Below are 22,278 nucleotides of genomic sequence, written 5' to 3'. Positions count from 1 at the left end.
CACATGACTCTGTGCACCAAAATATGGAAAAATTATAGCTCTCAAAATGTGGTAACGCAAAAAAAAAAAAATTTTTTTGCAATAAAAAGCGTCTTTCAGTGTGTGACAGCTGCCAATCATAAAAATTTCCAAAAAACCCCGCTTTAAAAGTAAATCAAACCCCCCTTCATCACCCCCTTAGTTAGGGAAAAATAAAAAAATGTATTTATTTCCATTTTCCCATTAGGGTTAGGGCTAGGGTTAAAGGGACACTGTCACCTGAATTTGGAGGGAACAATCTTCAGCCATGGAGGCGGGGTTTTGGGGTGTTTGATTCACCCTTTCCTTACCCACTGGCTGCATGCTGGCTGCAATATTGGATTGAAGTTCATTCTCTGTCCTCCATAGTACACGCCTGCGCAAGGCAAGATTACCTTGTGCAGGCATGTACTATGGAGGACAGAGAATGAACAGGTGTCTATTTTGGATGCCCAGTAATCAAATGGGAATGACGGTTGAGGGAGAACATCGATAAGGGATGAAAAATAGTTAGTAACCATACTTGTTATTATCCGGTGACCTTGGAGCAGCATGAAAACTTTCACTGGAGTAGGTGGTAACTATACTGACCGCAAATCCTGATCCTAACACCGCAACTAGAAGTAGCCTTGGGGTGTATCTAACAAGCCCTAGACAACTCGTCACAGCCGGAGGACTAAATACCCCTAAAGATGGAAATAGGAATACTACCTTGCCTCAGAGCAGAACCCCAAAGGATAGGCAGCCCCCCACAAATATTGGCTGTGAGTAGGAGAGGAAAGACACCACAGTCAGAAAACAGGATTTAGCACAAGAGGCCACTCTAGCTAAAATAGGAAAGGATAGGACAGAGTTCTGTGCGGTCAGTATAAAAACCCTTCCAAAAATATCCACAGCAAATTATACAAAAAATTCCTCCATCTAACTAAAGACATGGAACGTATATCTGCAACTCCAGAGACTACTAAACTCAGAGCAGGAATACAATCAAAAAACAAGCACACAGCTTGTGTGCCATAGAAAAAGAAACAGACACATATCTTTGCTGAATTGGCAGCTAAGCAGGAGAAGTCAGAGATCCAACACTTCCCAAGAAACATTGACAACTGGCAAGGACTAATGAGTCCTGCAAACCTTAATACCCCAGTCAGACTTACAATCAGCAGATACACCTGTCCAGGACTGCAGCCCAGAGACAACTGCATTACCACCTACAACCACCGGAGGGAGCCCAAAAGCAGAATTCACAACACATACTGGACAAATGTTGTCTCCTGTCACTTTGAATTGATGTTGCAGTACCTGTCCTGCCTGCGGTCATTGCGAAATCATTCCACAACCTGGTCAGAAAACCCCTGTCCAACGCCACTTCTGATTTGTGCACCTCTAACACCTCTGCCCCGTTGCCCCCTGCAGCTCGTGTGAGAAACATCACCGGCGCTGTGTGCTGGGAATGCCTGAATCAAACGGTCTACCAGAGTTGCTTGTTTGGTTGCTAATATATCGAGGTTCTCATGTGGCATGATATTTTGCAATTTGCCTTTATAGCGAGGATCAAGGAGGCAGGCCAACCAGTAATCATCATCGGTCATCATTTTAATAATGCGTGCGTCACTTTTGAGGATACGTAAGGCATAATCCGCCATGTGGGCCAAAGTTCCAGTTGTCAAATCTGCGGTTGTGCTGGGTTGAGGGGCAGTTTCAGGCAAATCTACGTCACTTGTCTCCCTCAAAAAACCTGAACCCGGCCTTGCAGCGCCACCAGTTTCTATAGGCCCTGGAGAAGCTTCCTCATTCAAAAAATACTCATCCCCATCATCCTCCTCGTCCTCCTCCTCTTCGCCTGCTACCTCGTCCTGTAGATTGCCCTGACCAGACAATGGCTGACTGTCATCAAGGCTATCCTCTTCCTCGGCTGCAGACGCCTGCTCCTTTATGTGCGTCAAACTTTGCATCAGCAGACGCATTAGGGGGATGCTCATGCTTATTATGGCGTTGTCTGCACTAACCAGCCATGTGCATTCCTCAAAACACTGAAGGACTTGACACAGGTCTTGTACCTTCGACCACTGCACACCTGACAACTCCATGTCTGCCATCCAACTGCCTGCCCGTGTATGTGTATCCTCCCACAAATACATAACAGCACGCCTCTGTTCGCACAGTCTCTGAAGCATGTGCAGTGTGGAGTTCCACCTTGTTGCAACGTCGATGATTAGGCGATGCTGTGGAAGGTTCAAAGACCGCTGATGGTTCTGCATACGGCTGGAGTGCACGGGCGAACGGCGGATATGCGAGCAAAGTCTGCGCACTTTGAGGAGCAGGTCGGGTAACCCTGGATAACTTTTCAGGAAGCACTGCACCACCAGGAGTAAGGTGTGAGCCAGGCAAGGAATGTGTTTCAGTTGTGAAAGGGCTATGGCAGCCATAAAATTCCTTCCGTTATCACTCACTACCTTGCCTGCCTCAAGATGTACAGTGCCCAGCCATGACTGAGTTTCTTTCTGCAAGAACTCGGACAGAACTTCCGCGGTGTGTCTGTTGTCACCCAAACATTTCATTGCCAATACAGCCTGTTGACGCTTGCCACTAGCTGTCCCATAATGGGACACCTCGAGTGCAACATGGGCAGCTGCGGATGGAGTGGTTGTGCGACTGCGGTCTGTGGACGAGCTCTCGCTTCTGCAGGAGGACGAGGAGGAGGAGGGGAGGCGGCGAACGCCTACAGCCAACTGTTTCCTAGACCGTGGGCTAGGCAGAACTGTCCCAATATTCCTGTCCCCTGTGGACTCTGCATCCACCACATTAACCCAGTGTGCCGTGATGGACACAAAACGTCCCTGACCATGCCTACTGGTCCATGCATCTGTTGTCAGGTGCACCTTTGTACTCACAGATTGCCTGAGTGCATGGACGATGCGGTCTTTAACATGCTGGTGGAGGGCTGGGATGGCTTTTCTCGAAAAGAAGTGTCGACCGGGTAGCTCGTAGCGTGGTACAGCGTAGTCCATCAGGGCTTTGAAAGCTTTGCTTTCAACTAACCGGTAGGGTATCAACTCTAATGAGATTAGTCTAGCAATGTGGGCGTTCAAACCCTGTGTACGCGGATGCGAAGATGAGTACTTCCTTTTCCTAACAAGAGTCTCACGTAGGGTGACCTGGACTGGAGAGCTGCATATGGTGGAACTAGCGGGGTTGCGGTGGCCATGGCAGACTGAGAGAGGGTTGGTGATGGTATTCTTGCTGGTGCCCTACATGCAGTGTTTCCTACTACGAAACTGGTGATTCCCTGACTGCTTTGGCCTGGCGACGTAACCTGCACATTTATTGCAGGTGGTGCGGGAAATGGTGGGCTTACAGTGACGGAAGGGATGTTGCGTTGCTGACTAGCTTCATTGGCCGAGGGTGCTACAACCTTAAGGGACGTTTGGTAGTTAGTCCAGGCTTGCAAATGCATGGTGGTTAAATGTCTATGCATGCAACTTGTATTTACACTTTTAAGATTCTGACCTCTGCTTAAGGTAGTTGAACATTTTTGACAGATGACTTTACGCTGATCATTTGGATGTTGTTTAAAAAAATGCCAGACTGCACTCTTTCTACTATCGGATACCTTTTCAGGCATTGCAGACTGAGCTTCTTTAACCGGATGGCCACGCTGTCCTACAACTGGTTTTGGTTTTGCCACGCGTTTTTGGCCAGATACGGGCCTGGCAGATGGAACCTGTTGCAATGTTGATGCCTGCTGCGGCTACTCCTCCTCCGCTTCAGAGCTACTGCCGCCTGCACCCTGTTCCCCCAATGGCTGCCATTCGGGGTCAACAACTGGGTCATCTATGACCTCCTCTTCTATCTCGTGTGCAACTTCGTCTGTGTCACCGTGTAAGCCGGTGGTATAGCGTTCGTGATGGGGCACCATAGTCTCATCAGGGTCTGATTCTGGATCAGTACACTGCGAGGGCAATGTTCTGGTCTGAGTCAAAGGAACAGCATAGTAATCTGGCTGTGGCTGTGCATCTGTGCACTCCATGTCCGATTCAACTTGTAATGGGAATGGCCTGTTAACTGTTTCACTTTCTAACCCAGGAACAGTATGTGTAAAGAGCTCCATGGAGTAACCCGTTGTGTCGCCTGACGCATCCTTCTCTGTTGTTCTTGGTGAAGAAGACAAGGAAGCGACTTGTCCCTGACCATGAACATCCACTAACGACGCGCTGCTTTTACATTTAGCAGTTTCAGAAGAGGAGGCGAAAGAGCTAGAGGCTGAGTCAGCAAGGAAAGCCAAAACTTGTTCTTGCTGCTCCGGCTTTAAAAGCAGTTTTCCTACTCCCAGAAAAGGGAGCGTTCGAGGCCTTGTGTAGCCAGACGACGAACCTGGCTCAACAACTCGAGACTTAGGTGCTATATTGCTTTTCCCACGACCACCTGATGCTCCACCACTACTACCATCATTACCAGCTGGCAATGACCGCCCACGGCCACGACCTCTTCCACCAGACTTCCTCATTGTTTGAAACACGTAACCAAACTAACGGTATTTGTTACTGTAAAACCAGTTACAAGGTGAACTCAAACTTCTGTTGGATTTATATATCCCTTTATAGGTGGGTGAGACTTCAGGGAAAATCAGGCCCAATGTATAACAGTACACAGCTTCAGTGGCAGTGCCACTAACAGGACTGACGCTGATGCAGACACTACCAATAAAAATCTCCCCTTTTTATTTTTTCTGGGAGAATATTGAAGAAATGTGGCCCACTCTTATACAGTGTATGTTCTGTGGCACAAAATTAGAGACAGGTGCCACACACAGCACTGGCAATGAGGCAGAATTGCCAATCTTAATCTCCCACTATTTTTTTTCAGGGAGAATTTAAAAGAAATCTGGCCCAGTATTACACACTAGGTTTAATGTGGTACAAAATTTGAGACAGGTGGCACACACAGGAGTGGCACTGAAGCAGAAATGCCAATCTCAATCTCCCACTATTTTTTTTGTTTTCAGGGAGAATTGAAAATAAATCTGGCCCAGTATTACACACTAGGTTTAATGTGGCACAAAATTTGAGACAGGTGGCACACACAGGAGTGGCACTGAAGCAGAAATGCCAATCTTAATCTCCCACTTTTTTTATTTTTTCAGAGAGAATTGAAAATAAATCTGGCCCAGTATTACACACTAGGTTTAATGTGGCACAAAATTTGAGACAGGTGGCTCACACAGGAGTGGCACTGAAGCAGAAATGCCAGTCTTAATCTCCCACTATTTTTATTTTTTCAGGGAGAATTGAAAATAAATCTGGCCCAGTATTACACACTAGGTTTAATGTGGCACAAAATTTGAGACAGGTGGCACACACAGCACTGGCAATGAGGCAGAGTTGCCAATCTTAATCTCCCACTATTTTTATTTTTTCAGGGAGAATTTAAAAGAAATCTGGCCCAGTATTACACACTAGGTTTAATGTGGCACAAAATTTGAGACAGGTGGCACACACAGGAGTGGCACTGAAGCAGAAATGCCAATCTCAATCTCCCACTTTTTTTTTTGTTTTCAGGGAGAATTTAAAAGAAATCTGGCCCAGTATTACACACTAGGTTTAATGTGGCACACAATTTGAGACAGGTGGCACACACAGCACTGGCAATGAGGCAGAAATGCCAATCTTAATCTCCCACTATTTTTATTTTTTCAGGGAGAATTGAAAATAAATCTGGCCCAGTATTACACACTAGGTTTAATGTGGCACAAAATTTGAGACAGGTGGCACACACAGCACTGGCAATGAGGCAGAGTTGCCAATCTTAATCTCCCACTATTTTTATTTTTTCAGGGAGAATTTAAAAGAAATCTGGCCCAGTATTACACACTAGGTTTAATGTGGCACAAAATTTGAGACAGGTGGCACACACAGGAGTGGCACTGAAGCAGAAATGCCAATCTCAATCTCCCACAATTTTTTTTTTCAGGGAGAATTTAAAAGAAATCTGGCACAGAATTACACACTAGGTTTAATGTGGCACACAATTTGAGACAGGTGACACACACAGGAGTGGCACTGAAGGAGAAATGCCAATCTTAATCTCCCACTATTTTTATTTTTTCAGGGAGAATTGAAAATAAATCTGGCCCAGTATTTCACACTAGGTTTAATGTGGCACAAAATTTGAGACAGGTGGCACACACAGCACTGGCAATGAGGCAGAATTGCAAATCTTAATCTCCCACTATTTTTTTTTTATTTATGGGAGAATTGGCAAGAAATCAGGACCACTGTTAGACTGTATGTTTTCTGTGCAAGGAAATGAGACACAGATGCCACACACAGGACTGCCACTGATACAGATTTGCCAATTTTAATCTGCACCCTTTTTTTTTTCTTCAGGGAGACTAGTGAATAAATCTGGGCCACTGTATTAGAGCATATTTTCTGTGGCAGAAAGTGGCTTGAAGAGATATAACGAAACAAAAAAAATAAAAAAGGGACTGTCCAACAATTACTATCTCCCTGCAGTAATCTCAGCAAAGTATGGCAGGCAGCAATAACAAGGAGTGGACTGCTGCACAAAAAAGTCAAAAGTGTGGACAAACAAACAAGAAAGCTGTGCAGAAAGGAAGGAGCAACAGGATTTGTGCTTTGAAAAAAGCAGTTGGTTTGCACAGCGGTGTACAAACAGCAATGCAGCTATCAGAGAGCCTTCTAGGGCAGCCCAATGAGCTACAGCGCTGAGGAAAAAAAAAATGTAGCCTCCACTGTCCCTGCTAAGAAAAGGTGGTGTTGGACAGTGGCAATCGCTACAGCACAAGCGGTTTGGGGGTTAATGTACCCTGCCTAACGCTATCCCTGCTTCTGATGAAGCGGCAGCAACCTCTCCCTATGCTCAGATCAGCAGCAGTAAGATGGCGGTCGGCGGGAACGCCCCTTTATAGCCCCTGTGACGCCGCAGAAAGCAAGCCAATCACTGCAATGCCCTTCTCTAAGATGGTGGGGACTGAGACCTATGTCATCACGCTGCCCACACTCTGCGTCCACCTTCATTGGCTGAGAAATGGCGCTTTTCGCGTCATTGAAACGCGACTTTGGCGCGAAAGTCACGTACCGCATGGCCGACCCCACACAGGGATCGGGTCGGGTTTCATGAAACCCGACTTTGCCAAAAGTCGGCGACTTATTAAAATGAACGACCCGCTTCGCTCAACCCTAATTGTAAGGTGACATTAAGCCGGGTTAATAACGGAGAGGCGTCAATAAGAGGCCTATCCATTATTAATCCAATAGTAAGAAAGGGTTAACAAAACACACACATATTAGGAAAAAAGTATTTTAATATTCTTCATTTAACCATGCTTACCATACTTCAGCACCTGCAAAAAACGTAAAATAATAAACCATATACTACCTGTCCGCCATAGTCCAATTAATAATGAGTGTCCCACGACGATCTCCCCTATAGAACAGTGACATCGGGTAATGTCACTGCTCTATAGGACCCTCAGTGACACACTGACAGGAGACAATGGCTCCTGCAGTGCATCACTGAGGTTACTCTAGTTCACTGGTTTCACTTTATGGCATTTGCTGCGTGGGAAAATGTCTCACCCAGCAATGCCAATAGTGAGACTAGGGACTATTTTCTCACAGGGGCGTAGGAACACCTTGTGAGGAATACATGATGGAAGGATACCTTCCATCATTCTGTTCCTGGAGCCCCTGGAGAGCGGTCGCATCAGCTGATTCTCCTGCTCTCCACGGGAGATCGTCGTGGGACACTCGTTTTAATTAGATTTCTGCAGATCAGGGAGTATAGTGTTTGTTTTTTATTTTAATATTTTTTACAGGTGACAATGGCTTCGGGGAACAAAGTGACAAGTGATGGTGAGTATGTACTCTATGTTATATGTACTGTATGTCTGTAGTATGTATGTACTGTATGTCGCATGTCGTCACATGGTGCATGTCACATGTCGTCACATGGTGCATGTCGGCGCATGGTGCATGTCGCATGTTGTCGCATGTTGCATGTCGTCGCATGGTGCATGTCGCATGGCGCATGTCGTCGCATGGTGCATGTCGTCGCATGGTGCATGTCGCATGTCGCCGCATGGTGCATGTCGTCGCATGGTGCATGTAGCATGTCACATGGTGCATGTCGCATGGTGCATGTCGCATGTCGTCACATGGCGCATGGTGCATGTCATCGCATGGTGCATGTAGCATGTCATTGCATGGTGCATGTCGTCGGATGGTGTATGTCGCATGTCGTCGCTTGATGCATGTCGTCGCATGGTGCATGTAGCATGGTGCATGTCGTCGCATGGTGCATGTCGCATGTCGCCGCATGGTGCATGTCGCATGGTGCCTGTCGCATGGTGCATGTCGTCGCATGGTGCATGTCACATGGTGTCGCATGGTGCATGTCGGCGCATGGTGCATGTCGCATGTCGGCGCATGGTGCATGGCGCATGGTGCATGTCGTCACATGGTGCATGTCATTGCATGGTGCATGCCGCATGTCGTCTTATGGTGCATGTCGCATGTCGCCGCATGGTGCATTTCGCATGGTGCATGTCGCCGCATGGTGCATGTCATCGCATGGTGCGGCATGGTGCATGTCGCATGTCGTCGCATGGTGCATGTCGGCGCATGGTGCATGTCGTCGCATGATGCATGTCGCCGCATGTCGCATGTCGCCGCATGGTGCATGTCGTCGCATGGTGCATATCGTCACATGGTGCATGTCGTCGCATGTGCATATCGTCGCATGGTGCATTTGTTGCATGATGTCACATGTCACATGGTGTGTGTTGTATGTATGTATGTATGTATGTATGTACTGTGTATGTGTTTTTTTTTTTTTTTACATTCAACACATTAGCCGGATGATGGTACTTCTACTGTCCCATCACTGGCTAATGTGTCACTCACTCTCAGCGTAGCAGGCAGAGCCTGATGGGACTTGTAGTCCCATCGGACGATGCCTGCACACACACACACACGACCACCCCCTGCAGCGGACCCCAGTGCCGACACGCACATACCGGCGCCGGCAGGCAGACACCGGTGCCGGTCCGCAAACACCGGCACGCAGACCCCCGGCGCCGGCCCGCAGACACCGGCGCCGGCATGCTGACACCGGCGCCGGTCTGTACATACCGGCGCCGGCACGCAGACCCCCAGCGTCCGCAGCACAGCCCCGCCCGCAGATCCCAGCACTGAGCACACACAGCCCCGCCTGCCCCAGTACAGCCCCGCAAGCAGCCCCCAACACCGCCCACAGCCCAGTCACTCTTGATGAGTGACTGCTGACTGTGGGGGCTGGTCACGCCTGCTGCTGACATCACGTCAATTTCCAGAGTCTGGAAATTGACGTGACGTCGGCGGAAATAAGCGGCTGCTGCAGCCTGGGGGTCACGTGACTTGGACTCAGCAGCCAGAATAGCGCCGCTCACAGGCTAAAACGGCAACGGAAGGTAATTGCACAATTCATTAGGGGCCCCGGGGGGGGGGGTACATTGGGGGGTTAATTGAAAGTAGTGGACAACCCCTTTAAGAGTTCTGGCTCCTACAGACCAGTTAGACGCTCCAAATCAACTCCTTACCTACATTAACCCCTTAGCGACCGCCGATACGCCTTTTAACGGCGGCCACTAAGGGTACTTAAACCACAGCGCCGTTAATTAACGGCGCTGTGGAAAAAGTAAATAGCGCCCCCCAGAGTCGGATTTTCTCCGGGGTCTCGGCTGCCGGGGGTAGCCGAGACCCCAGAGAACATGATTCGGGAGGTTTTTAACCGACCCCGCATTTGCGATCGCCGGTAATTAACCGTTTACCGGCGATCGCAAAAAAAACAAAAACGCGATCTCTTTTTAATTTCTCTGTCCTCCGATGTGATCGCACATCGGAGGACAGAGAAAAGGGGTCCCAGATAGCCCCCCAATACTCACCTATCTCCCCCGATGCTCCTCGTGTCTCCCGGTGGGCGCCGCCATCTTCAAATTGGCCGGCACCGGGAGAATCTTTGGGGTCTCGGCTGCCGGGGGTAGCCAAGACCCCAAAGAGCATGATCGGGGTCGGTTTTACCGACCCCTGTTTTGCGATCGCCGGTAATTAACTGTTTACCGGCTACCGCAAAAAAAAAAAAAAAAGAGTAAAGTGTAATTCTCAGTCCTCTGATGTGATTGCACATCAGAGGACAGAGAAATAGGGGGATTCGGGGACCCTAGCATACTCACCTGTGTCCCTGGGTCCTCCTGCTGCTCCTCCTGGCTGCCGGGGAAAAGAAAATGGCGGGCGCATGTGCAGTGCGCCCGCCATCTGTCTCCATCCACTGGCTGGCAGGAGAACAGCAGTTGGGGCTAAAATTAGGGTTAGGGGTAGGGTTAGGGCTAGGGTTAGGGTTAGGAATAGGGCTAGGGTTAGGGGTAGGGTTAGGGGTAGGGTTAGGGCTAGGGTTAGGGGTAGGGCTAGGGTTAGGGGTAGAGTTAGGGGTAGGGTTAGGGGTAGGGCTAGGGTTAGGGCTAGGGTTAAGGGTAGGGTTAGGGGTAGGGTTAGGGTTAGGGCTAGGGCTAGGGGTAGGGCTAGGGGTAGGGTTAGGGGTAGGGCTAGGGTTAGGGGTAGGGTTAGGGGTAGGGCTAGGGGTAGGGTTAGGGCTAGGGTTAGGGCTAGGGTTAGGGCTAGGGCTAAGTTTAGGGTTAGGGTTGGGGCTAAATTTAGGGTTAGGCTTCTTTCACACTTACATCGGTACAGGGCCGTCGCAATGCGTCGGCCCGACATACCGACGCACGTTGTGAAAATTGTGCACAACGTGGGCAGCGGATGTAGTTTTTCAATGCAGCCACTGCCCAATCGATGTCCTGGGGAGGAGGGGGCGGAGTTACGGCAACGCATGCGCGGTCAGAAATGGCGGATGCGACGTACAAAAAAAGTTTCATTGGACTTTTTTTGTGCCGACGGTCCACCAAAACACAACTGATCCAGTGCACGACGGACGCGACGTGTGGCCATCCGTCACGATCTGTCGGCAATACAAGTCTATGGGCAAAAAACGCATCCTGCGGGCACATTTGCAGGATCCGTTTCTTGTCCAAAACTACGGATTGCGACGGATGCCAAACGACGCAAGTGTGAAAGTAGCCTTAGGGCTAGGGTTAGGGTTGGGGCTAAAGTTAGGGCTAGGTTTGGGGCTAAAGTTTGGGTTAGAGTTGGGATTAGGGTTAGGGTTTGGATTAGGGTTGGTATTAGGGTTAGCGTTGGCATTAGGGTTACGCTTGGGATTAGGGTTAGGTTTGGGATTAGGGTTAAGGTTAGGGTTATGATTAGGGGTGTATTGGGATTAGGGTTAGGTTTGAGGTTAGGGTTGAGATTAGGATTAGGGGTGTGTTGGATTTAGGGTTTTGATTAGGGTTATGGTTAGGGTTGACATTAGGGTTGTTTTGGGGTAAGGGTTGTGATTATCGTTAGGGTTAGTGATTAGGATTATGGATCAGGTTGGGATTAGAGTTAGGGGTGTGTTGGAGTTGGGTTGGAGCTAGAATTGGGGGGTTTTCACTTTTTAGGTACATCAGGGGGTCTCCAAACACGACAGCCAATTTTGCGCTCAAAAAGTCAAATGGTGCTCCCTCCCTTCTGAACTCTGCCGTGCGCCCAAACAGTGGGTTACCCCCACATATGGGGCATCAGCATACTCGGGATAAATTGGACAACAACTTCTGGGGTCCAATTTCTCTTGTTACCCTTGTGAAAATGAAAACTTGGGGGCTACAAAATCTTTTTTGTGGAAAAATATATATATATATATTTTTATGACTCTGCATTATAAACTTCTGTGAAGCACTTGGGCATTCAAAGTTCTCACCACACATCTATATAAGTTCCTTGGGGGGTCTACTTTCCAAAACGGGGTCACTTGTGGGGGGTTACTGTGGTTTAAGTACATCAGGGGCTCTGCAAACACAACATAAAGCCCACAGACCATTCTATCAAAGTCTGCATTCCAAAACGCCGCTCCTTCCCTTCCGAGCACTGCCGTGCGCCCAAACAGTGGTTTACCCCCACATATGGTGCATCAGCGTACTCGGGATAAATTGGACAACAACTATTGCAGTCCAATTTCTCCTGTTACCCTTGTGAAAATAAAAACTTGGGGGCTACAATATCTTTTTTGTGGAAAAAAAAATATTTTTTATTTTCACGACTCTGCATTCTAAACTTCTGTGAAGCACTTGGGCATTCAAAGTTCTCACCACACATCTAGATAAGTTCCTTGGGGGGTCTAGTTTCCAAAATGGGGTCACTTGTGGAGGGTTTCTACTGGTTAGGTACATCAGGGGCTCTGCAAATGCAACATAATGCTCGCAGACCATTCTATCAAAGTCTGCATTCCAAAACTGCGCTCCTTCCTTCCGAGCTCTGCCGTGCGCCTAAACAGTGGTTTACCCCCACATATGGGGTACCAGCATACTCAGGACAAATTGGACAACAACTTTTGGGGTCCAGTTTTTCTTGTTACCCTTGTGAAAATAAAAACTTGGGGGCCAAAAAATCTTTTTTGTGGAAAAAAAAATATTTTTTATTTTTACGACTCTGCATTATAAACTTCTGTGAAGCACTTGGGCATTCAAAGTTCTCACCACACATCTAGATAAGTTCCTTAAGGGGTCTAGTTTCCAAAATGGGGTCACTTGTGGGGGGTTTCTACTGTTTAGGCACATCAGGGGCTCTCCAAACGTGACATGGCGTCCAATCTCAATTCCAGCCAATTCTACATTGAAAAAGTAAAACGGCACTCCTTCACTTCCAAGCTCTGCGGTGCACCCAAACAGTGGTTTACCCTCACATATGGGGTATCGACGTATTCAGGAGAAATCGCACAACAACTTTTGTGGTCTAATTTCTCCTGTTACCCTTGTGAAAATAAGAATTTGTGGGCGAAAAGATCATTTTTGTGTAAACAAAAGTGATTTTTTATTTTCACGGCTCTACGTTATAAACTTCTGTGAAGCACTTGGGGGTTCAAAGTGCTCACCACACATCTAGATACGTTCCTTAAGGGGTCTAGTTTCCAAAATGGTGTCAGTTGTGGGGAGTTTCCACTGTTTAGGCACATCAGGGGCTCTCTAAACGTGACATGGCGTCCCATCTCAATTCCAGCCAATTCTGCATTGAAAAAGTCAAACGGCGCTCCTTCACTTCTAAGTTCTGCGGTGCGTCCAAAAAGTGGTTTACCCCCACATATGGGGTATTGGCGTATTCAGGAGAAATTGCATAACAAAATTTATGGTTACATTTCTGTTTTTACACATGTGAAAATAAAAAAAATGGTTCTGAATTAAGATGTTTGCAAAAAAAAGTTAAATGTTCATTTTTTCCTTCCACATTGTTTCAGTTCCTGTGAAGCACGTAAAGGGTTAATAAACTTCTTGAATATGGTTTTGAGAACCTTGAGGGGTGTAGTTTTTAGAATGGTGTCACACTTCATTATTTTCTATCATATAGGCCCCTCAAAATGACTTCAAATGTGATGTGGTCCCTAAAAAAAAAATGGTGTTGTAAAAATGAGAAATTGCTGGTCAACTTTTAACCCTTATAACTCCCTTAGAAAAAAAAAATTTGTTTCCAAAATTGTGCTGATGTAAAGTAGACATGTGGGAAATGTTATTTATTAACTATTTTTCATGACATATCTCTCTGATTTAAGGGCATAAAAATACAAAGTTTGAAAATTGCAAAATTTTAAAAATTTTTCGCCATATTTCCGTTTTTTTCATAAATAATCGCAAGTAATATCGAAGAAATGTTACCACTAACATGAAGTACAATATGTCACGAAAAAACAATCTCAGAATCAGCGGGATCCGTTGAAGCGTTCCAGAGTTATAACCTCATAAAGTGACAGTGGTCAGAATTGCAAAAATTGGCTCGGTCATTAAGTACCAAATTGGCTCTGTCACTAAGGGGTTAAAGACAGCTGTCTTACATAGTCACCTTTATAAAAGACTCCTGTCCATAGACACAATTTCAATCAGACTCTAACCTCTACAACATGAGCAAGACCAAAGAGTTTTCTAAGGATGTCAGGGACAAGTTCATAGACCTGCACAAATCTGGAATGGGCTTCAAAACCATAAGTAAGACGCTAGGTGAGAAGGAGACAACTGTTGGTGCAATAGTAAGAAAATGGAAGAAATACAAAATAGCTGTCAATCGACATCGATCTGGGTCACCATAATCATCAACATTAACAGAAATAAACACTTGAAATAGATCACTCTGTTTGTAATGACTCTATATAATAGAGCTCTGGCAAAACTTAAGAGACCACTGCAAAATTTTCAGTTTGTCTGATTTTTCTCTTTATATGTATATTTTTGTGTAAAACGTAAACTGTTCTTTTATTCTATACACTACTGACAACATGTCTCCAATAGCCCAAGCAATAAATTTTGTATTTATTTTCTGAGAAATAGTCAAAATAACAAAAAAATGCATTGCTTGCAGACCTCAAGTAATGCAAAAAAAAAAAACAAGTTCATAATCATTAAGAAACAACAACACTAATGTTTTAACTCAGGAAGAGTTCAGAAATCAATATTTTGTGGAATAACCATGATTCTCAATCACAGCTTTCATGCGTCTTGGCATGCTTTCCACCAGTCTTTCACACGGGTTTTGGGTGACGTTATGCCATTCCTGATACAAAAATGTAAGCAGTTTTTCTTTGATGGCTTGTGACTATCCATCTTCCTCTTGATTACATTCCAGAGGTTTTAAATGGGGTTCAAGTCTAGAGATTGGGCTGGCCATGACAGGGATTTGATGTGGTGGTCCTTCATCCACACCTTGATTGACCTAGCTGTGTGGCATGGCACATTGTCCTGCTGGAAAAAAAAACAGTCCTCAGAGTTGGGGAACATTGCCTGAGCAATTCCTAAAACAAAAAACTTATGTTTCAAAAATTTTGCAGGTGTAAAGTAGACCTTTGGGAAATTTATTAATTAATTGCTTTGTTTGTAATGACTCTGACTTAAAGGCATAAGAATTAAAAGATTGAAAATTGCAGCATTTTTTAAATATTAACCAAATTTAGGATATTTTTGCAAATAAACTAAAGTCATATCGAACAAATGTTACCACTATTAGGAAGTACAGTATGTCATGAAAAAACAATCTCATAATCAGTGGAATCCATTGAAGTGTTCCAGAGTTATTACCACATAAAGGGACATTGGTCAGATTTCAAAAATTTGGCCTGGTCATTAAGGTCAAAGTTGGCTGTGTCACTAGGAGTTTAAAGAAGCACTCCCATCAAAATATTTCTCCTCTTTATATATTGCAACCATCATATTACACAGCACTGTGTACTTACAATTGCTCTTTTTGTCCTTCTATCCAGCTAATTCTTCTCTTTTCCATTAGGTCTATGACATCATTGATTAAAAACAGACTAGCTGAATCCTTTTAAACTCTATGTGTAAACAGGATATCTCTTTTCCCTATATGAATCATGAGTCACTGCAAACGTTCCTGGCAGGAAAGGAGGGAGCAGCTGGGTCAGGAATTGAAGAGGAGAATGCAGGGAAAAGAGACTTCCTATTTCTTTGTGGAGCATAGAAAAGAGAAGAATTAAGGCCGGTTTCACATTTGCGGTTGTGTCTGCAGTGTTTCTTCCTTAATTATCCGCATACGTTGTGTATTCCTATATTTAACATTAAAGACGCATTTGTCTGCGATCGATTGCGTTTTGCCGCGTTGGACGACGCATGTGTCGTTTCGTCGTCTGTGGTTTGGCACGGTAAACGCTACAGTGCCTACAAGTAGTATTCAACCTCCTGCAGATTTAGCAGGTTTACACATTTGGAATTAACTTGGCATTGTGACATTTGAACTGTAGATCAGCCTGGAAGTGTGAAATGCACTGCAGCAAAAAAGAATGTTATTTCTTTGTTTGTTTGTTTTTTAAATTGTGAAAAGTCTTTTCAGAGGGTCATTTATTATTCAACCCCTCAACCCACCAGAATTCTGTTTGGTTCCCTTAAAGTATTAAGAAGTAGTTCAGGCACAAAGAACAATGAGCTTCACATGTTTGAATTATCTCTTTTTCCAGCCTTTTCTGACTATTTAAGACCCTCCTCAAACTTGTGAACAGCACTCAAACATGGTCAACATGGGAAAGACAAAGGAGCATTCCAAGGCCATCAGAGACAAGATCGTGGAGGGTCACAAGGCTGGCAAGGGGTACAAAACCCTTTCCAAGGAGTTAGGCCTACCTGTCTCCACTGTTGGGAGCATCATCCGGAAGTGGAAGGCTTATGGAACTACTGTTAGCCTTCCACGGCCTGGACAGCCTTTGAAAGTTTCCTCCCGTGCCGAGGCCAGGCTTGTCCGAAGAGTCAAGGCTAACCCAAGGACAACAAGGAAGGAGCTCCGGGAAGATCTCATGGCAGTGGGGACATTGGTTTCAGTCAATACCATAAGTAACGTACTCCACCGCAATGGTCTCCGTTCCAGACGAGCCCGTAAGGTACCTTTACTTTCAAAGCGTCATGTCAAGGCTCGTCTACAGTTTGCTCATGATCACTTGGAGGACTCTGCGACTGACTGCTTCAAGGTTCTCTGGTCTGATGAGACCAAGATCGAGATCTTTGGTGCCAACCACAAACGTGACGTTTGGAGACTGGATGGCACTGCATACGACCCCAAGAATACCATCCCTACAGTCAAGCATGGTGGTGGCAGCATCATGCTGTGGGGCTGTTTCTCAGCCAAGGGGCCTGGCCATCTGGTCCGCATCCATGGGAAGATGGATAGCACGGCCTACCTGGAGATTTTGGCCAAGAACCTCTGCTCCTCCATCAAGGATCTTAAGATGGGTCGTCATTTCATCTTCCAACAAGACAACGACCCAAAACACACAGCCAAGAAAACCAAGGCCTGGTTCAAGAGGCAAAATATCAAGGTGTTGCAGTGGCCTAGTCAATCTCCTGACCTTAACCCAATTGAAAACTTGTGGAAGGAGCTCAAGATTAAAGTCCACATGAGACACCCAAAGAACCTAGATAACTTGGAGAAGATCTGCATGGAGGAGTGGGCCAAGATAACTCCAGAGACCTGTGCCGGCCTGATCAGGTCTTATAAAAGACGATTATTAGCTGTAATTGCAAACAAAGGTTATTCCACAAAATATTAAACCTAGGGGTTGAATAATAATTGACCCACACTTTTATGTTTAAAATTTATAAAAATTTAACTGAGCAACAAAACTTTTTGGTTTGTAAGATTTATGCATCTGTTAATAAATCCTGCTCTTGTTTGAAGTTTGAAGGCTCTAACTTATTTGCATCTTATTAAACCTGCTAAATCTGCAGGGGGTTGAATACTACTTGTAGGCACTGTACATGTAGTAATTTTAGAGGCGTCAATTTGCTGCCTAGAAACATATGCGGTTGTTAGCGGATGGAATGCGGCAGAAAAACGCATTGCTGTCTATGTGAACGCATGCTACCGCAAGCACATGCGTTTGCTTGCGTTTGTGAACGCATGCGTTGCACCAGACAAAAACATGTCTAGACACTGATTAGCAACCCCAACATACAAGGTGATAATTGGAGGGAGTGGACATTTGCAGGTCACTACTCAGCAGACAGAGAAGCAGAGCAGATGCAGGCAAGAACCTTGGAGGAAACAAGACACTGACTGAACAATGTGAGTATATCAAAGCCATTGCCTTTATTTTCTATTTTCTGTCTCTACATGTCCTAATTTCTGCCATTTCTTTCTGCATGCATGCATCAGAATGTCATCTTTTTCTGATGAGGAGCAACGTCCTGGGCCTTCTAAAGCCGAACATGTCAGTGAAATGAATACTCAACTCCTCAGATTGGTAAGTATTTACTGTCACATCTACACATGTGACAATTTTTTATTCCTTTTTTTAGAGCACTTCTTCCACTGCGGCAGAGGGTGAGCTGGAGCAGCGGAGTCACGGTCGGGTGGCAAGGCGGCAGCGTGTAAGTATACCTGGATGACTGTTTATTATATCCTCACTTTTGTATTCTTGAATCTTCCTTTCTTTACTTTCCTCCGTCTTTACATTTTTCTTCTGGTTTCCTTTTTATCTTGACTTTCATTATTCATGCCATTTCTCAACCTCTGCTTTCTTTCTTATCCTTATGTTAATGTATCCAAGATTAATGTATTCATTTATTTTTTAGGTTCCAGAACGGGATGAGGACCTCATTGACAACGATATCCTCATCTCCCTGGTCCAGGAGCGAGTCCTGTTGTGGGACACCGGGGTTCCCCAGCACTCGAACAATGTGACGATATGTCGGCTATGGAATGAGGTGGCCAAAGCGATGTCGGATGGCTGGGACAATTTTGTAACTATTGCAATGCAGTGTGATGCAGCAGAGACCTTGGCCGTGCTCACTAAAACTGTGTGTGACGACAGAAGCTCTCAGGAGTTTCTCTCATCACACACAGTTGTGTGAACATGGTCAAAACTCCATTGTTTAACCATTATTTTTTTTTTTTCAACAGTGCTCAAAGTCAAAACACGATGGCGTTCGATGAAGGACCGCTTCAACAAGGACCTGCGTCAAGAGAGCCGTGTTCCCAGTGGTTCTTGAGCAAGGATCCGAAAGTATAAATACCACCGCATTCTGGCATTTTTAAGACCGTTCCTTGCCCAGAGAACGTAAGTATTTTTTCGGTGTATTAGGTTGTGTTGTATTGCCATAATCTGTATGTTTCTATTCAACAGGAGTTGGCGTTTTTTAAGTTTTTGGTATTAATTTCTTTTTCCTTTTTTCACAGCACATGGAACAGCACTGTTGACCCAGGTTCTGGAGCGGTCCTTCATCAGACAGCCACGGACCCGTCCCAGCCATCCAGCAGCGCTGCGGCAAGTGGGCCTGCTGTTATGGACCTGGTGGTTAGGAGCACCCGGAACGACCTGATGGTTAAACTCACACAGGACAAGCTCTGGGAAGTGGGAGCTCTGCTGACCGCAACCCCTAATCCTATCACACAACTAGAAATAGCCGTGGAGCTTACCTAACACTGCCTAGACGCCTCTTCACAGCCTAAGAGCTAACTAGCCCTAAAGATAGAAAATAAAGCCTACCTTGCCTCAGAGAAATTCCCCAAAGGAAAAGGCAGCCCCCACATATATTGACTGTGAGTTAAGATGAAAGTCACAAACACAGAAATGAAACAGGTTTCAGCAAAGGGAGGCCAGACTTACTAAACAGACTGAGGATAGGAAAGGTATCTTTGCGGTCAGCACAAAAAACTACAAAAAGACCACACAGAGTGTGCAAAAAGACCTCCGCACCGACTCACGGTGCGGAGGTGCCACTCTGCATCCCAGAGCTTCCAGCTAGCAAGGCAAAATCATGATAGCAAGCTGGACAAGGAAACAATGAACAAATAATTAACTAGCAGGGACTTAGCTTCTGCTGGAGTAGACAGGTCACCAGAAAGATCCAAGAGCAACTGAACCAGTACAAGAACATTGACAGCTGGCATGGAGTAACGATCTGAGTGAAGTTAAATAGAGCAGCCAGCCAAAGAATAAACTACGTCACCTGTGGAAGGAACCTCAGAAGCAAAGCAGCAGCTCCACTCACAGCCACCAGAGGGAGTCCATGGACATAACTCGCCGAAGTACCATTCATGACCACAGGAGGTCATCACAGAATTCACAACAGCCTGCCACACTAACTGGTGACCAGGAAGCTGGTCCATCAGGTGTTCCACTTTCCCAGTCCTCTGCCTCCGCTCCCTTTTTTTGGGCTCCTCCCGGCAGCGGCAGAGGGCATCGGAAACATCAGTCATGCCCGAGTTTTTGCACTTGAGCTTGGTTTTTCACGATGGACTCAAGGCTTTGGGTGACCGACTGGATATTGCCGTTAGCCATATGAATACACATATCCAGGTCACCAAAAGCCTTGACCAAGTAAAAGCCGACCTACAGAGGCCAGCACATCATTTTTTTAACCAAATTGAACAGGTCATGTCGAACACCTTACTCCTGATCTCCAGCTTAGTGTCATACAGGCCTGCAATGCTGCTTATGTGCAGGCTATGCAGCAGAGTCGGTATTTTCAGCAGACAGTGGCGGCATATCCACCTGTGCCTACACTGTCACGATTTACCTCAATGCCGACCTCTGCTGCATACCACTGCACGGCCACCTCCATTCCTAGCACTGCCAGACACCACTACAGCACCACCACCATGCCGAGTGCTGTAGGACAGCCGACCGCCACCACCATGACAACTGCTGCTCCTACTTGGACCTCCTCCACTGACCCACCATGCAGTAGCAGGACCCTGGCATGGCCTTCCGCTCCGCCACCACGATGCAGCAGGACCCTGGCATTCCCATCCACTCTGCCAACACGATGCAGCAGGACCCTGGCATGGCCTTCCGCTCCGCCACCACGATGCAGCAGGACCCTGGCATTCCCTTCCGCTCTGCCACCACGATGCAGCAGGACCCTGGCATGGCCTTCCGCTCCGCCACGACGATGCAGCAGAACCTTGGCATGTCCTTCCACTTCGCCACCATGATACAGCAGGACCCTGGCATGGATTTACAAACTCTACCGCAACCATGCAGCAGCAGCATGATAAAGACATTGACAGTTTGGCCACTATGAGCAGGCCGCAAGAAATGAGCCCACTGAGGCTCCCCAGACCGCAGCGCCGATCCCAAAAAGGGAAAAAAAAGCGGACTATTTTTATTCCTCCCCCCTCACCTCCCAATGTGTCTGTTATGTCAGGTTTGTCTCACCCTTCCAGTGTGTCTCAGCCCTCTCACGCGTCGAGCCCCATCCCCGATCTGCCAGACCCCAGTAATTTAATTGCCCCTTCTCCTGCCACCCCTGCATCGTCCACAGTGAGTCAAGCTTCACAGCTACATACCCCCCTTTTCCACCACTCTACCCCAAGCAGGCGCAGTTAATTTTTTTCTTTATTTGTTTAAAAAATAAATAATAATTTTTTTGCCCCCTAAAAGGTTTGGTTAACTGTGTATTTCGCCACCGGCAACACACACCGTGCGCCAAATAAAAAACTGCGTCGCACACTTTATTTTTTCCCACATCATAGCTCCAGTAGTTAGCAAGTACAACACTGCAGTTTTGTGTGTCTTTAGTATAAAGATATGAGGTGGGCGAAAAAATGTATACCGTATATACTCGAGTATAAGCCGACCCCCCTAATTTTGCCACAAAAACTGGGAAAACTTAATGACTCGAGTATAAGCCTAGGGTGGAAAATGCAGCCGCTACCGGTAAATGTCAAAAGTAAAAATAGATACCAATAAAAGTAAAATTAATTGAGACATCAGTAGGTTAAGTGTTTTTGAATATCCATATTGAATCAGGAGCCCCATTAAATGCTCTATATTAAAATATGCCCCATATAATTCTGCATAAAGGGTAATAACGGCCCCATAAGATGCTAGACACATTTGCCCAATATAATGCTGCACAAACGTTATGTTCTCATAAGATGCTCCATACAGACACTTGCCCCATTATAGTGCTGCACAAACGTTATGGCCCCATAAGATGCTCGAAACAGTCACTTGCCCCTTATAGTGCTGCACAATCGTTATGGCCCCATAAGATGATCCATACAGTCACTTGCCCCTTATAGTGCTGCACAATCGTTATGGCCCCATAAGATGCTCCATACAGTCACTTGCCCCCTTATAATGCTGCACAATCGTTATGGCCCCATAAGATGCTCCATACAGTCACTTGCCCCTTAGAGTGCTGCACAATCGTTATGGCCCCATAAGATGCTCCATACAGTCACTTGCCCCATTATAGTGCTGCACAATCGTTATGGCCCCTGTTGTGAATTCTGCTCTTGGGCTCCCTCCGGTGGTTATGAGTGGTAGTGCTGCTGTCTTTGGATCGCAGCATTTATCAGGTGTGTCCACTTATTGCAATTTGGACTGGGCTATTTAAGTCTTGCTTGATCCTTTAGTCAGTGCCAGTAGTCCATTGTTTTTGGAGGATTCACATCCCTGACTGGTCTCTCCTGTTTTGCTGTTCTTTTCAACAAAGATAAGTTCTGGCTTTGTTTTTGCTGTCCACATGCTGTGGGCCTTATAGTTCTGTGCATTTTCATGTTTTGTCTTGTCCAGCTTTGTCTGTGTAAGGATTTTTTGCAGCCAAGCTGTATCTCTGGAAATGCAGATATACCCTTCATGTCTTTAGTCAGATGTGGAGATTTGTATTTT

The 22,278-nt window shown here is 46.1% G+C and overlaps 1 protein-coding gene across 1 annotated transcript in view; it reads left to right on the top strand.

The window, feature by feature from the left end:
• The window catches only part of LOC138666798 (uncharacterized), a 121,833-nt gene extending 103,325 nt beyond the window's left edge, over positions 1-18,508 (top strand). Inside the window, exon 4 of the mRNA XM_069754971.1 lies at positions 18,230-18,508. Within this exon, the coding sequence (XP_069611072.1) occupies positions 18,230-18,508 (279 nt within the window). The remainder of the gene's footprint in view (positions 1-18,229) is intronic.
• Positions 18,509-22,278: the final 3,770 nt, after the last annotated feature.

Source organism: Ranitomeya imitator, chromosome 2 (genome assembly GCF_032444005.1).
Source record: "Ranitomeya imitator isolate aRanImi1 chromosome 2, aRanImi1.pri, whole genome shotgun sequence".
Taxonomy (NCBI): Eukaryota; Metazoa; Chordata; class Amphibia; order Anura; family Dendrobatidae; genus Ranitomeya; species Ranitomeya imitator.
Note: the sequence above shows the minus strand (reverse complement) of the source record. Positions and strands in the feature narration are given on the sequence as shown.